General features: G+C 41.0%; 1 protein-coding gene across 6 annotated transcripts in view; it reads left to right on the forward strand.

The window, feature by feature from the left end:
- Nucleotides 1–3,905: 3,905 nt before the first annotated feature.
- TMPO (thymopoietin) overlaps nt 3,906–12,535 on the forward strand; it is a 30,532-nt gene continuing 21,902 nt past the window's right edge. For 4 of the 6 annotated variants that reach the window (XM_043562262.1, XM_043562263.1, XM_043562265.1 and 1 more), the window contains exon 1: nt 3,909–4,568. In XM_043562262.1, coding sequence (XP_043418197.1) covers nt 4,290–4,568 — 279 coding nt within the window. In that variant the 5' untranslated portion in view covers nt 3,909–4,289. Of the gene's footprint in view, nt 4,569–12,535 lie in introns of all 6 variants that reach the window. The other 2 variants (XM_043562260.1, XM_043562264.1) reach the window with 1 other exon arrangement.

Consider the following 12,535-nt stretch of genomic DNA (forward strand, 5'->3'; position numbering starts at 1 on the left):
ACAAAACAGAAGAGACTCATATATATAGAGAACAAACTGAGGGTTCCTTGGAGGGGTTGTGGGAGGGGGGATGGGCTAAATGGGTAAGGGGCATTAAGGAATCTACTCCTGAAATCATTGTTTCACTATAAGCTAACTAATTTGTATGTAAATTTTAAAAAATAAAAAAAGAAAATTAAAAAAAAGGAACAAGAAAAATGCAAGAGCAAATGGGTACAGATGTGACCTTCTGAAGTTGAGGCATTCCCTGTAGATGGTTTCTAGTTTCTCAAATATGATGCAAGTTCTCTGGCTGAAAATGAGGACAGGTGGGGGAAAGGATATGAGAGATGTGAGTAGAGAAGTCAAAGTATGAATGATTCATCCAGAGAATCAATAGTTTTGCCAGCCAGTTGAAGTGCTCCCATGAGGTATGAGGTCATAAATTAAAACCAGTCAGTCCTTTCGTATGATTTTTCTATAGCAATCTTTGCTACTTGGATGCAAGCAATGGAATGGAAAAGTTTGTTTCAGCAGGGCTTAGTCCAAGCAAGACTGGGTTTCTACTTTGAGGTTCCTCCAAGTGAGAAAGATAGAGACATTGGGGTAAGAGAGTTGAAAATGTTTGCAAAAGAGCAATTACAAGGATTGATCAAGGACTCTACGTTGGGTGAGTTGGAAGTATTAATGATGTCAGAAGCATATTAATAGACTTTAGTTTAAGTGTTGGGCTTAATGGATTGAGGGTGTTAATAGGTCAGTGAGAGTATATTAAATGAGCTGAGGGGAAAAGGCTAGTGATTGACAACTGGGATGCTTGAAATGGACAGTTGGAAGGTAAAAGAGTTATTGATGATACCGTTCAGAATATTACCACTTGGAGTGGATGGATGAAATAGAATAGAGGAACAAATTGTTGGAGATGAAGAGGTCAAAGATCTGAAAGGCCAAGTGCTAGGAGTGCCTGGCTGGCTCAGTTGGAAGAGCATGTGACTCTTGAGCTTGGGGTCATGAGTTTGAGCCCCATGTTGGATATAGAGGTTACTTTAATAAATAAATAAACTTAAAATAAATAAAAATAAAAGGCCAAGTGCTGGTTGCATGGTCCATCTGTAAAAATGTTAAATTCACAGAGAATATAGACAGGGATGGTGGAGAAACCTAGAGCAAGGAAAAACAGCCTATAATATCTGAGGGAGAGTGGTCAGGTTGATAAATGATAAAGATGGTAAAGGGTGATTTAGTCAGGTGTATAAACTTCAAATGTTTTTGAAGGAGGAAAGAGGAGAAATAGTTTTGAAGTAGTCATTGGGAACAGAGAAAATAAATATAAAACATTAGGTTTAAGTTATGGTAAGATACTTATGGGTATAAGGATCTAATCCAGAGATGCTCTCAACAAGAGGCTCTGTCCTCTTGGTCTTAAGATACATGGAGTATGAAGAAAAAAATAACTTCTACTTAGGAGCCCCACAGCAGAGTAAAAGCAAAAGCTACCTTCATCACTAAAAAATTAATAGTTCTGGGGATATACCTGATGTGTGTAGGACAATTCCAAGTCTGAATTTGACAAGTCATGACTTTGTGATGTAGAAAGGCAATCTCACTGATAGCTTACGATATCAACCATGTCTACTGACATGGTTGTAGAATCTGCAAGTAACCTCCAATTGATAGTGTCTAGAGATAAGAAAGAAGAGTTAATTAATGAAAGGGAATGAAAATTGTTTTTGCTCAAGGAATATTCATTTCAAGCATCTGGAATGTAGTGGGTTTTTTTTGTTTGTTTGTTTAAAAATTGTTTCTTAAAGTAATCTCTATACCCAACGCTGGGCTCGAATTTACAGCCCTGAGATCAAGAGTCACATGCCCCCTAGAATGCAGTTCTTTGAGAATTACATTCTTTAATGTTGGCCTGTAAGGCATAGTATTGTGTCTATTTAAAACAACTTGATAACACAAATACCTTGCAGACTCAACAGGTGATTTTTTTGTGGGTTTTTTTTGGTTTGTGGTTGCAAAGCAGGAAAAATTATTGTTTCCAAGGATTAAACTGCGTAGAAAATGGAAAAATATCTGGTGCAAGGACCCTATGAAAAAAGCCATTGCCCCATTCTCAGGTGGTTCTGTGACTTCAGCATTGTATTCTACTCACATAAAAATTTAGGTAGAATATTATCTTCAGGGATCAGTGATGCCTCCTTCTCTAAGGATCTATTTCAGGGACCAAGCTGCTCAGGTATCCTCAGACGACAGGGCAGCAGTCAGAGCCCAGAACTCTTCTATGTCCCACCCTGGTCACATCCTATATAGCCCTGGTAACTCTGACCCTTTTCGGGTACAGCAGCAAAACCTACCTCTTAAAAACTATTAGTACAGTCAGGCCAGAGCCAAATTTTTCCCCTAGCAAGTTACAATATAGCAGGATAATTTGCTAATTCAATTAGGGTAGAATAGACCCATCATTGCTGAGATTATGCAGACTGGGACTGTCCCACGTGCATTAATTAATTTGTGGGGTTACCAGTCAGTGCAAACTCATGGTCCTTTGCCTCTCAGTTTAGTTCCGCCTATGAAGATAAATGCAATTGCTTATGTGCCCAGGGAACCCATGGGGAGAAAAATGAGATAACTTTCACAAAACATCCTAAAAATGTACAAAATAAATTGCTAGTTAAAATGTTTTAATTTGTATTACTGAGCTTATTACTATTGCTTAAATATCTGTAAAAACTGAGTTTTAGAAAATAAATATAAAATTGCCCCTAGCTAAAGAATCCATCATTAAACAATGTCTCCTCAATTTGAGCAAAATAAAATGACTTAACTCTCAGGGAACATTTTTAGTGAAGGCATTTTTTAAAAACTTACCCAAATTTAAACAACCATGCAGAAATCAGATAAACATTTAAAAAAAATTTTTAAGCAGCTTATAAAGCAGTCTGGAGGTCAGAATTCTAGGGAAATGATTCAGGTCAGTTTCTTTCTTGGAAGAAAGCATCTTGGAACATCTATATTCGTAAGAAACACAAGTATTTGTCATCAGTGGCATTTGCTTTCAGGAAGACATTTTAACTTCATGAAATTTGAGACTTTTTATATGGATCAATAATATGGGTTTGATTAGGATTCCCGTCCTGATTATAGCTCACCAGGGTCCTCTGTGATTAAAATCTAGGTATGCACCATCTCCGTTATCTTAAGTTGCCCATTAAAGTATTCCTAGATGTTTCGCTTCGTCTTGCTGTATTATTTAACATTAGGTTTAAGTTATGGTAAGATACTTATGGGTATGAGGATCTAATCCAGAGATGCTCTCAACAAAAATGCAGTTGTGCCCCATCTGTTCAAAATTAAATAATTTATAAACGTCCCAACCTGTAGGCTAAGAAGCAAATAGAATATCTGACGATACAATTTTGTCACAAACTCGGGGGCATTTTAAAGTGCCCAGGAGTCAAGCTTTTGCTTTTCCTGGATTTCAGGAACAAAAGAAGCCTTCGCAAGCAGAGAGAGGGATTTAACTGCTTGCTCTCCCCTTCGCTCCCCACAGGTAAAACAGATCAAGGAAGAGGAGTGCCGAAGAGCACGCGTCGCTCCTTTTCTTTCCCTTCAGGGCGAGTGTATGGGGAAGGAAAGGCTGCGGTCATTCTTCTGTAAATCAGTGTCCTACGATTGAGAAAGGCCCAGCCCCTGGTCCTCGCAGCTGGCGTGAAACTCGGCCCCTTCGAAGGCGATCGACCCCAGAGAGGAAAGGTTCTTCTCAAGCAGGGCGGGGGAAGGAAACCGCACACAGAAGAGTACTGCTTGTCCCTTATCAGCGTCTTAGGGGAAGGGTGGAGAAAAGGGAAACAGAAACGGGCCAAGCCTCCAGGGCTCCCGCCCGAGCGGCTTTTAAACTGCGTTTCTACCACCTCTCGCACCGTGCGGTGGCTAATGGAACCCGCGCGAGGGCTCCCACCAATCACCGTTCGGCTTCCTCCCACCGCGGGCCAATGGCGGCGCGCGTTCTTGGGGCGTGGGCGAAACAAGCTGCTCTCTCCTCGCTTGTGTAGTGTGTGGGCTGGGGTTCGTGGGGGCTCTTATCTTAGCCGCACTTGGTCCGCACTTAGGCTCGGTGGGCTTTTGTGTCCGGCTTTTGCTTTGCTTTGTGTGTGGGAGTTTTTGCTTTGCTCTGCGGCGCTTCTCCCGGGCGGGAGCCGTGAGGCTCAGAGGCGACAGCGCGGTCCCCCCCGCCCCCGGGCAAGGAGCGAGCGCGCCGGCGTGAGCGGCGGGTGTGAAGGCTGCGGGGAAAGGGATTCGTCGCGGAGATGCCGGAGTTCCTGGAGGACCCCTCGGTCCTGACGAAAGAGAAGTTGAAGAGTGAGTTGGTCGCCAACAATGTGACGCTCCCGGTCGGGGAGCAGCGCAAAGACGTATACGTGCAGCTCTACCTGCAGCACCTCACGGCGCGCAACCGGCCGCCGCTCGCCGCGGGTGCCAACAGCAAGGGGCCTCCGGACTTCTCCAGCGACGAGGAGCGCGAGCCCACCCCAGTCCTCGGCTCCGGAGCCGCGGTCGCAGGCCGCAGCCGGGCCGCCGTCGGCAGGGTAAGGACGCCCGGCCGGGGCCACAAAGGCGGGCGATTGGCGGTTGTCGCCCTCCTCCCCCCACCTCCGCCGCCCGCGCGCGCTCGCCGCCCTCCCTCCTTGGCGCCCCCTCGGGCCTCCTCGGCGGCGGGGCTGCCCCAGCGCCCAACCGGGAGGCTAGCCTTTGGGTCTGCGGACGCAGGATTTGGCTCCTTTGCCTCCTTCGCCGCAGGCTTGCAAGCTCTGGAAGGGGAGGTCGCTGGAGGGGAGAGTCGCGAAGTTGGGGTCGCGGGGCTCGCGGCTGTGTGTCTGGAAGGTGTGAAGTTGGCGTTTGCTCTTCTGTGACGGGGGTGATTGGTGCGCGCGGGTACCTCGGTGTTCCTTGACCGCCAACAAGAGTGGTATTTCGACGGCGACTTCTGTGCCGGATTCGAAAGCCCTTGAGGGTCAGCCTGAAACTGCTGTAGGTTACGTTCGAACGTTTTCCCGCTTTATTAACTGAAATGACTGGTAACCGAGGCCCAGAGCGCTCCCTGGAGGGCAATTTGTGACATATTCATTTCTAACCAAAATTTGAAATAATGAAATTCCCGCCTTTTTATGGTTTTGCATATGGAGGGCTTTTTGAACGGTTTTTGTTTTTCTTGTTTGTTACTGTTTGTCCAGCAACAGGCCGTCTTTTGGCGGGGCAGTGTTACTCTAAATTGAAATGAACACTTAACATCTTTAAGCAGTTATAAACACTCAGATGTTTGGAAATTCTAGTTTCTAAGGGCTTGGATTTTGTATTTTTTTCCCTTTTTGGTAAATTTTGCATGAGAAAAGGAGAGATTTCAGAACCAGGAGATACTTATTTCTTGGCATTCTGATATGTCAGTAACTGCAATTTGGAATATCTAAATCTAGGTAAATCTCAGATTGGTTCTGGCAGACTCATGTTTTGTTTCAGAATTGCTTTTCTGTGAGTTTTTATATGCTGCTTTGTGTGAACTGCCTACTTCTCACATTTCAAATCATGGTGAGAGTGTAGTTGAAACTAGTGATTGGATGTAACTTTGTAAGACATTGTGGAGTTTAGAGTAGTTGAGTTTTGATAACTCAAAAGTACTGCTTCTTTCGAAGTTGTGTTGTTTAACTTTAGTTTTTAAAACTCTGATGTGTTTTTCTGGACTGCCCAGGTGGGAATGAGAAAGATGTAATAGATGTAGGTTTAACTGGAAATCTTAGCCTGGGCTCTAGAGAAATTGAAAATCTTATGTCTTAAGTCAGTGCCTGGCACGTAGTAGTGTCAAATATTTATTCATTAAATAAAAGACCAACTGCATCTTACTGCTTCAGATGTCTGTTTTTGTGGATTTGAAGAAAGCCAACTTACTTCTCCATAATAAAGAGAAATTTACTTTAAAAGTAAAGCATATCCATTGTCTCGTTTTTCTCCAACCCCTCTGGAAAAGATATTCAAATGACTTTAGTCAAGATTTTGTTGGAAGTGCAATCTTTTCCATTTAAATCAGCACACTTAAAAAAGTCTTCTGTAGAACTCTATAGTGTCTCTGTGCAAACGTATTCTTGAGCCATGGAAGTACTTGGTTGTGTTTATGATAGGATTATTCATTCTTTTTTTTTAATGTTTATTTTAGAGAGAGAAAAAGAGAGCGGGGTAGGGAGAGAGAGGCTCCAAGCGGGCTCTGTGCTGACAACAGAGAGCCCGATGTGGGGCTGAACCCGCAAACTGAGATCCTGACCCAATCTGAAGTTGGACGCCCAACTGACCCAGCCACCCAGGCACCCCTGTTCTTATTTTTAGGATTCATTTTAAACAGAAAACATCATGTTGGTTTTGATGTTTAGAGAATATTTCCCAACTAATATAATACCACGTTAGTTATACTTCAGTTTTTTAAAAAAGCATGTCCCGCCTGGGTGGCTCAGTCATGATCTCATGGTTCGTCGGTTCAAGCCCCACATTGGGATCTGTGCTGACAGCTCAGAGCCTGGAGCCTGCTTCAGATTCTGTCTCTCCCTCTCTCTCTGCCCCTCCCTGCTTGCACTGTGCCTCTTTCTGTCTCCAAAATAAATAATCCTTAAAAAAAATGTCTTTTTAAAGTATGTCCCAATCTACCCTGTTTTCTTGGGGGTGTAAAAATTTCAGTTATCCAACACTTTTGAGTTCCTACCAAGTGCTCTAACAACCAGAGATTGATTTCTGCAGACCCTGCCAACCATGACCATATAATTATTTAAATTTGTTGGGGTTTTTTTTGGTATGTTAATCGATCATGTCATGTTTGTTATTTACACATTTTATCTCAACAAATTTCTCATGTTATCAGAGTTGATCAGCACCATGCAAATAAATTCTGGGTGAAAGGAATTAACATTTTAATAGAATCTACAATGTCCAGTGGCATGCTAAGCCCTTTATATTTCATTTAATGTTTTAGTCTGTATAGAGGAAAACTATTTCATAGGCATAGAAGCCATAGTCTTCTCTGCCTTGGGTATTTGAAGCTCAAATACCCAAGCCTTGGCCAGGCTTAATGGCATGAACAAATTGAAAAAGTTGATAGTGATTATTTGGTCACTAGCATCGTTTTCTGCTTTAAAGCACATTAAGTAAAAGTGACTTATAATTTAACTTAGGAATCTGATAGACTTTACCAGGCATAGGAAAAATATCTTGAGTTGAGAGGAAAAGAATCTTAGGGTATCTATAATAATAGATGAAATTATTCTCCATGGCACATTCCTCTTATATGTACAAAATTTTATATCATGGCAATTGTTAGCCTTATATGTAATAACAATATAGTTACATTTTTTAAAGAGTATAACCTAGGAGAAAGTCAAATTATGTTGGAGAGTTGTAGATTAGGCAGATTTTTTAAGTGCTAATTTTTTTTTAGTTTATTTAGTTTTTGAGAGAGAGAATGGGAGAAGCAGAAAGAGGATCCCAAGCCCACTCCTTAGTCAGTGCAGAACCTGGTGCGAGGCTCGAACCCATGAACTGCGAGATCAGAACCTGAGCTGAAACCAAGAGTTGGAGGCTTAACCGATTGAGCCACCCAGGTGCCCCTAAGTGGTAAATTTTTAACTTTTTTTTTTTTTTTTTTTTTTTTTTTTAAGTAGGCTCCCGCCCCATGTGGGGCTTGAACTCATGACCCTGAGATTGAGTCACGTGCTCCACTGGCTGAGCCAGCCAGGTGCCCCAGCTTTTAACATTTTAAAAATAAATCAAACATTACTGTGGATTTGACCAAAGATGTAGCAGTTGCCTTCCATTTAAACATGGGTTTATGAGGAGTTTTTTGTTTTTTGTTTTTTTTTTTCTTTCTTAATGTTCATTTCTTTTAAGAGACAGAATGCTAGTGGGGGAGAGGGGCAGAGGGAGAGAGAATTCCAGGCAGGCTCCATGCCCAGAGTGGAGCCCTACATGGTTCTCCATCCCACGACTGTGAGAGCACACACAAGTGGGGGGAGAACAGTGAGAGGCAGAGAGAGAGAATCCCAAACAGGTTCTGCAGTGTCAGCACAGAACTCAACACAGGGCTCAAACTCACCGAACTGAGAGATCATGACCTGAGCCAAAATCAAGAGTCAGATGCCTGACTGACTGAGCCACCCAGGGGCCCCAGAATATTTTTAATTAAAGGAGAGCCCCTTTCCATTTCAGCCATAGCCATGGTTTCTTAGATTCATTTGGTGTGATATGACAAAAATATTTGCATATTCAAAATTTGGTTTTTGGTTTTAGTTTTCTTTTAAACTTTTTATTTTATGCATCTTGATGACACCAGCATTTTTAGGTGTTAAAATTACCTGGATTGCCGACAGAAAAATAAACATTCAAAAAGTTGGCAATCTGCCTTTTTGTTCTAAGGTGCAAAGCAGTTGTAGCTATTTAGAATCTAATGGAGCATAGCATTCTTGAATGGTCTGATCAAGTGGATCATGAATTCTTAAGAAATATTTAAAGACATGGAGGACAACAGTAAAAAGTATGTTAATTAAATCATAAATTGACTACCATAGTCTACAATAAGGTGTTAAGTGTGGACTTCTGAATCAGAGTTATATAGTACATTAAATTTCCAGCTCTGACACTTATTCAGAGGACCTTCTTGAAAGATGAACATTGCCTATCAGATCAATTTTCACCTGGAAAATAGGAATAATCTAGTAACTACTAGTAGCTACTTAATTGAGGATTACAAGAGATAATTTGTTAAGGTGTCTAGTGCTCAGCAGTTGATCCCTATTAAAACATGTGATTTCTGAAATTTTTTGTGTTTACTTAGCGCCAGAGCAATACAATGTTACCATAATATTTTTTTTTCAGAATTGGATGAGGTAACTTTGTGAAAGTGATGTATGCATACTTTGTTCAAATGTTACTATATTGCTAGAGTTAGCTGTGCATCTTTGAACTTCAGTGTCCTCTCTTGTAAAATGGGGGTGTTAGTATCTATTTCATAGGATCTTTAGGATTCTATAATACATGTAAGGAAGGTACTCAGAACACAATTTGGTACATACTAAGTGCTCAGTAGAATCTATTTTATAAAAATAATTATTGTTATACTAATCTTGCTACTAATGGTAGAAATTTAAAAATAGGAGTAGCTGGGGGCTCCGGGCTGGGTCAGTCAGTAGGGCATGCAACTTTTATTAATCTCAGGGTCATGTGTTCAAGCCCTTCGTTGCTCATAGAGCCTACTTAAAACTTAAAAAAATGAAAATAATAGTAGCTCATAGGTGATATCAAAGAACTGTTGGATTTTAAAGTTGAAAAAGATGTTAGAGATCATCTGCTAGTTGGGAAGAAACTGGAGAACAGTGCCTGGCACATACTAGGTACGTAGTATTTTTAACTGAATGAAACTAAGAGTATGTGATTTTACTTAAAGGAATAAAATTCTCATAGTCTCATGGTTTGTGAGTTCGAGCCCCGCATCTGGCTCTGTGCTGACAGCTCAGAGCCTGGAGCCTGCTTTGGATTCTGTGTCTCCCTCTCTCTCTGCCCTCCCCTGCTTGCACTCAGTCTCTCAAAAATGAATAAATGTTTTTAAAAAATTTTTTTTCTAAATGGCATTACATTTCTGGAACTTTTCTCCCTGCAAATTAAAAATAAAAATCAGGTAGCCTGTTATGAACTCCTGCTTTGCTTGACTTTGCATAAGCTGGTTTGTTGGCCTCAAGATTTCTTTGTACAGCTGTAATTTTTCATTATGTTTTAAGAAAATATTAAGAGTTGGTTTTCTGCTTGATTTGATAAGCCCTTGTTATTCTTAAAATTTTTTTAATGTTTACTTTTGAGAGAGAGCACAAGCAGGGGAGAGACAGAGAGGGAGACACAGAATGCAAAGCAGGCTGTAGGCTCTGAGCTGTCAGCGCAGAGCCCAACACGGGGCCCGAACCCATAAATGGTGAGATCATGACCTGAGCCCAAGTTGGACACTTAAACTGAGCCACCCAGGTGCCCAACCGACTGAGCCACCCAGGTGCCCAACCGACTGAGCCACCCAAGCACCCCAAGTCTTTGTTATTTCTTAATAAGAAATGGGTTTTTAAGAATGACCTATTTTTCCCTCCCCAGATGACACTCATTAATTCATTCAAGAAAACAGCTATCAACTACCTACTCCTTTGTCAGTCCTTTTTAAATTTTAGATGCTTGGGATACATTATGAATATGACAGTGCCTCTTCTTTCTGCTACCCTCTTAAATGCTGCATCCAGAACACCTGAGATACACATTAAAATACAGATTCTCAGGCCCAAGATTAGATCTCAGAATGGGGTTAAGACTTTTTAAAATAGGGGTAACTTCCAGAAGTTTTGAGGTTTTGATAACAAGCCAGATTTAGGGACTATTGCTCAAGGAGTTTTTCTGGAGAAGATAAAGTATGTTTACAAATAGGTGGAACTGGGGCGCCTGGGTGCCTCAGTCGGTTGAGCATCTGACTTCAGCTCAGGTCACAATCTCACGGTCTGTGAGTTCGAGTCGGGCTCTGGGTTGATGGCTCAGAACCTGGAGCCTGCTTCTGATTCTGTGTCTCCCTCTCTCTCTGCCCCTCCCCCATTCATGCTCTGTCTCTCTTTGTCTCAAAAATAAATAAACGTTAAAAAAAAATTAAAAAAAAAAAATAGGTGGAACTGGTGAGTGCCAAAGAAAGATTTCTTGAAAACCTCAGGCTTCTGTAAGAATTAAAATTTTTGAATGTTTTGTTGATAGTAGAATTTGAACATTCTTAGAGTGGGAGGTGATTTTCTTTTATTTAAAAGTATGTTATACAAGGAAGTTTTTCTTCCCAACCTGTCCACACTTTTTTGGAAAATTCAAGTAGGTCACTAACACAAGATTTGGTCTATTTGATTTTTAAAAAGTGTTTAAAGAATGCAAGGCTATGATGTATAAACTCTTAGATTCTTGGCAACTTTTGATATCAATGTGTAAGTTGCTTAAAGATTTGAGCCTGATCCTAAATTAGCACAATATGTGTATTAAAGCTTTCTGAAAGTACCATCAGTTTCACAGCCATTTTTTAGTTAAAAGATTTCTCTTGAATCGAAATCATTATTCTTATTAGCAGTTATCTTTAAAAAATAATTTCTCATAATCTTGCTTTATATAAAATATTTCAAATTTTAATTTTGCTAAAAAATTACTTTTTGGAAATCCTATAACTTTATTTTTTTATTTATTTTTAAATATAATTTATTGTGAAGTTAGGTAATACACAGTGTGCGCTTGACTTCGGGAGTAGATTCCCATGATTCATCACTTACTACAACACCCAGTGCTCCTCCCAACAAGTGCCCTCCTCAATACCCATCACCCATTTTCCTGTCTCCCCTGCCTCTCCTCCATCAACCCTCAGTTCTCTGTATTTAACAGCCTTCTTATGGTTTGCCTCCCTCTCTGTTTGAAATTATTTTTTCCCTTTCCCTTCCCCCATGGTCTTCTGTTAAGTTTCTCAAATTCCACATATGATTGAAAATATGGGATACTTTTTCTCTGACTTATTTCACTTAGCGTAATATCCTAGTTCCATCCATGTTGTTACAAATGGCAAGATTTCATTCAGAAATTCTTTTATTTTTTAATGTTTGTTTATTTTTGAGATAGAGTGCCAGAGCACAAGCGGGGAGGGGTAGAGAGAGGGGGAGAGGAGATCCAAAGCAGTCTCCGTCTTGACAGCGGAGAGCCTGATGTGGGGCTCAAACTCAAAAACCATGAGATCAAGACCTGATCCAAAGTCTGCCACTCAACCAACTGAACCACCCAGGCACCCCCAAAATAGAAATTCTAATACATGGCCAAATCATGCCTGATTTTTCTTTCTCCCCCTCAGCATCATTGAATGTAAGCAGTCCATACAACTATGGTTTTCACCATTTTGCATAAAATATTTCTAGAATGCAGTATTTATTTTTAGTTTTTTAATGTTTGTTTTGAGAGAGAGAGAGAGACAGAGCACAAGCAGGGGAGGGACAAAGAGAGGGAGACACAGAACCCAAAGCAGGCTCAGGCTCTGGGCTCTTAGCACACAGAGCCTGGTGTGGGGCTCAAACTCATGGACTGTGAGATCACAACCTGATCTGAAGTCAGACACTTAACTGACAAAGCCACCAAGGCACCCCTAGAATGCATTATTTTTTCTTTTAATTAATCTCTATACCCACCGTGGGGCTCGAACTCACAACCCCGTGAACAAGAGTCACATACTCTGCCTGAGTCAGGCAGTTGAAAGACATAGTATTGACTCATTTGCCTAAAATAGAAATTTGGGCCTAAACTGACTTTGATACTTGTAGCCATTATTCAAACAGCTATTTTTTGTTCAATTCTCTGAGGCTTTCTGGGGTTACTGAGGCATTTTGTAGGGCTATTTGCCATAACCCTAGAAGACACCCACACTTCTGCTTTCTTCTCTTGTTTAACCTTGGAATGTTTATATTTTTCCAGCAAATACTCATTGCTTAAG

This window comes from Prionailurus bengalensis, chromosome B4 (genome assembly GCF_016509475.1).
Source record: "Prionailurus bengalensis isolate Pbe53 chromosome B4, Fcat_Pben_1.1_paternal_pri, whole genome shotgun sequence".
Taxonomy (NCBI): domain Eukaryota; kingdom Metazoa; phylum Chordata; class Mammalia; order Carnivora; family Felidae; genus Prionailurus; species Prionailurus bengalensis.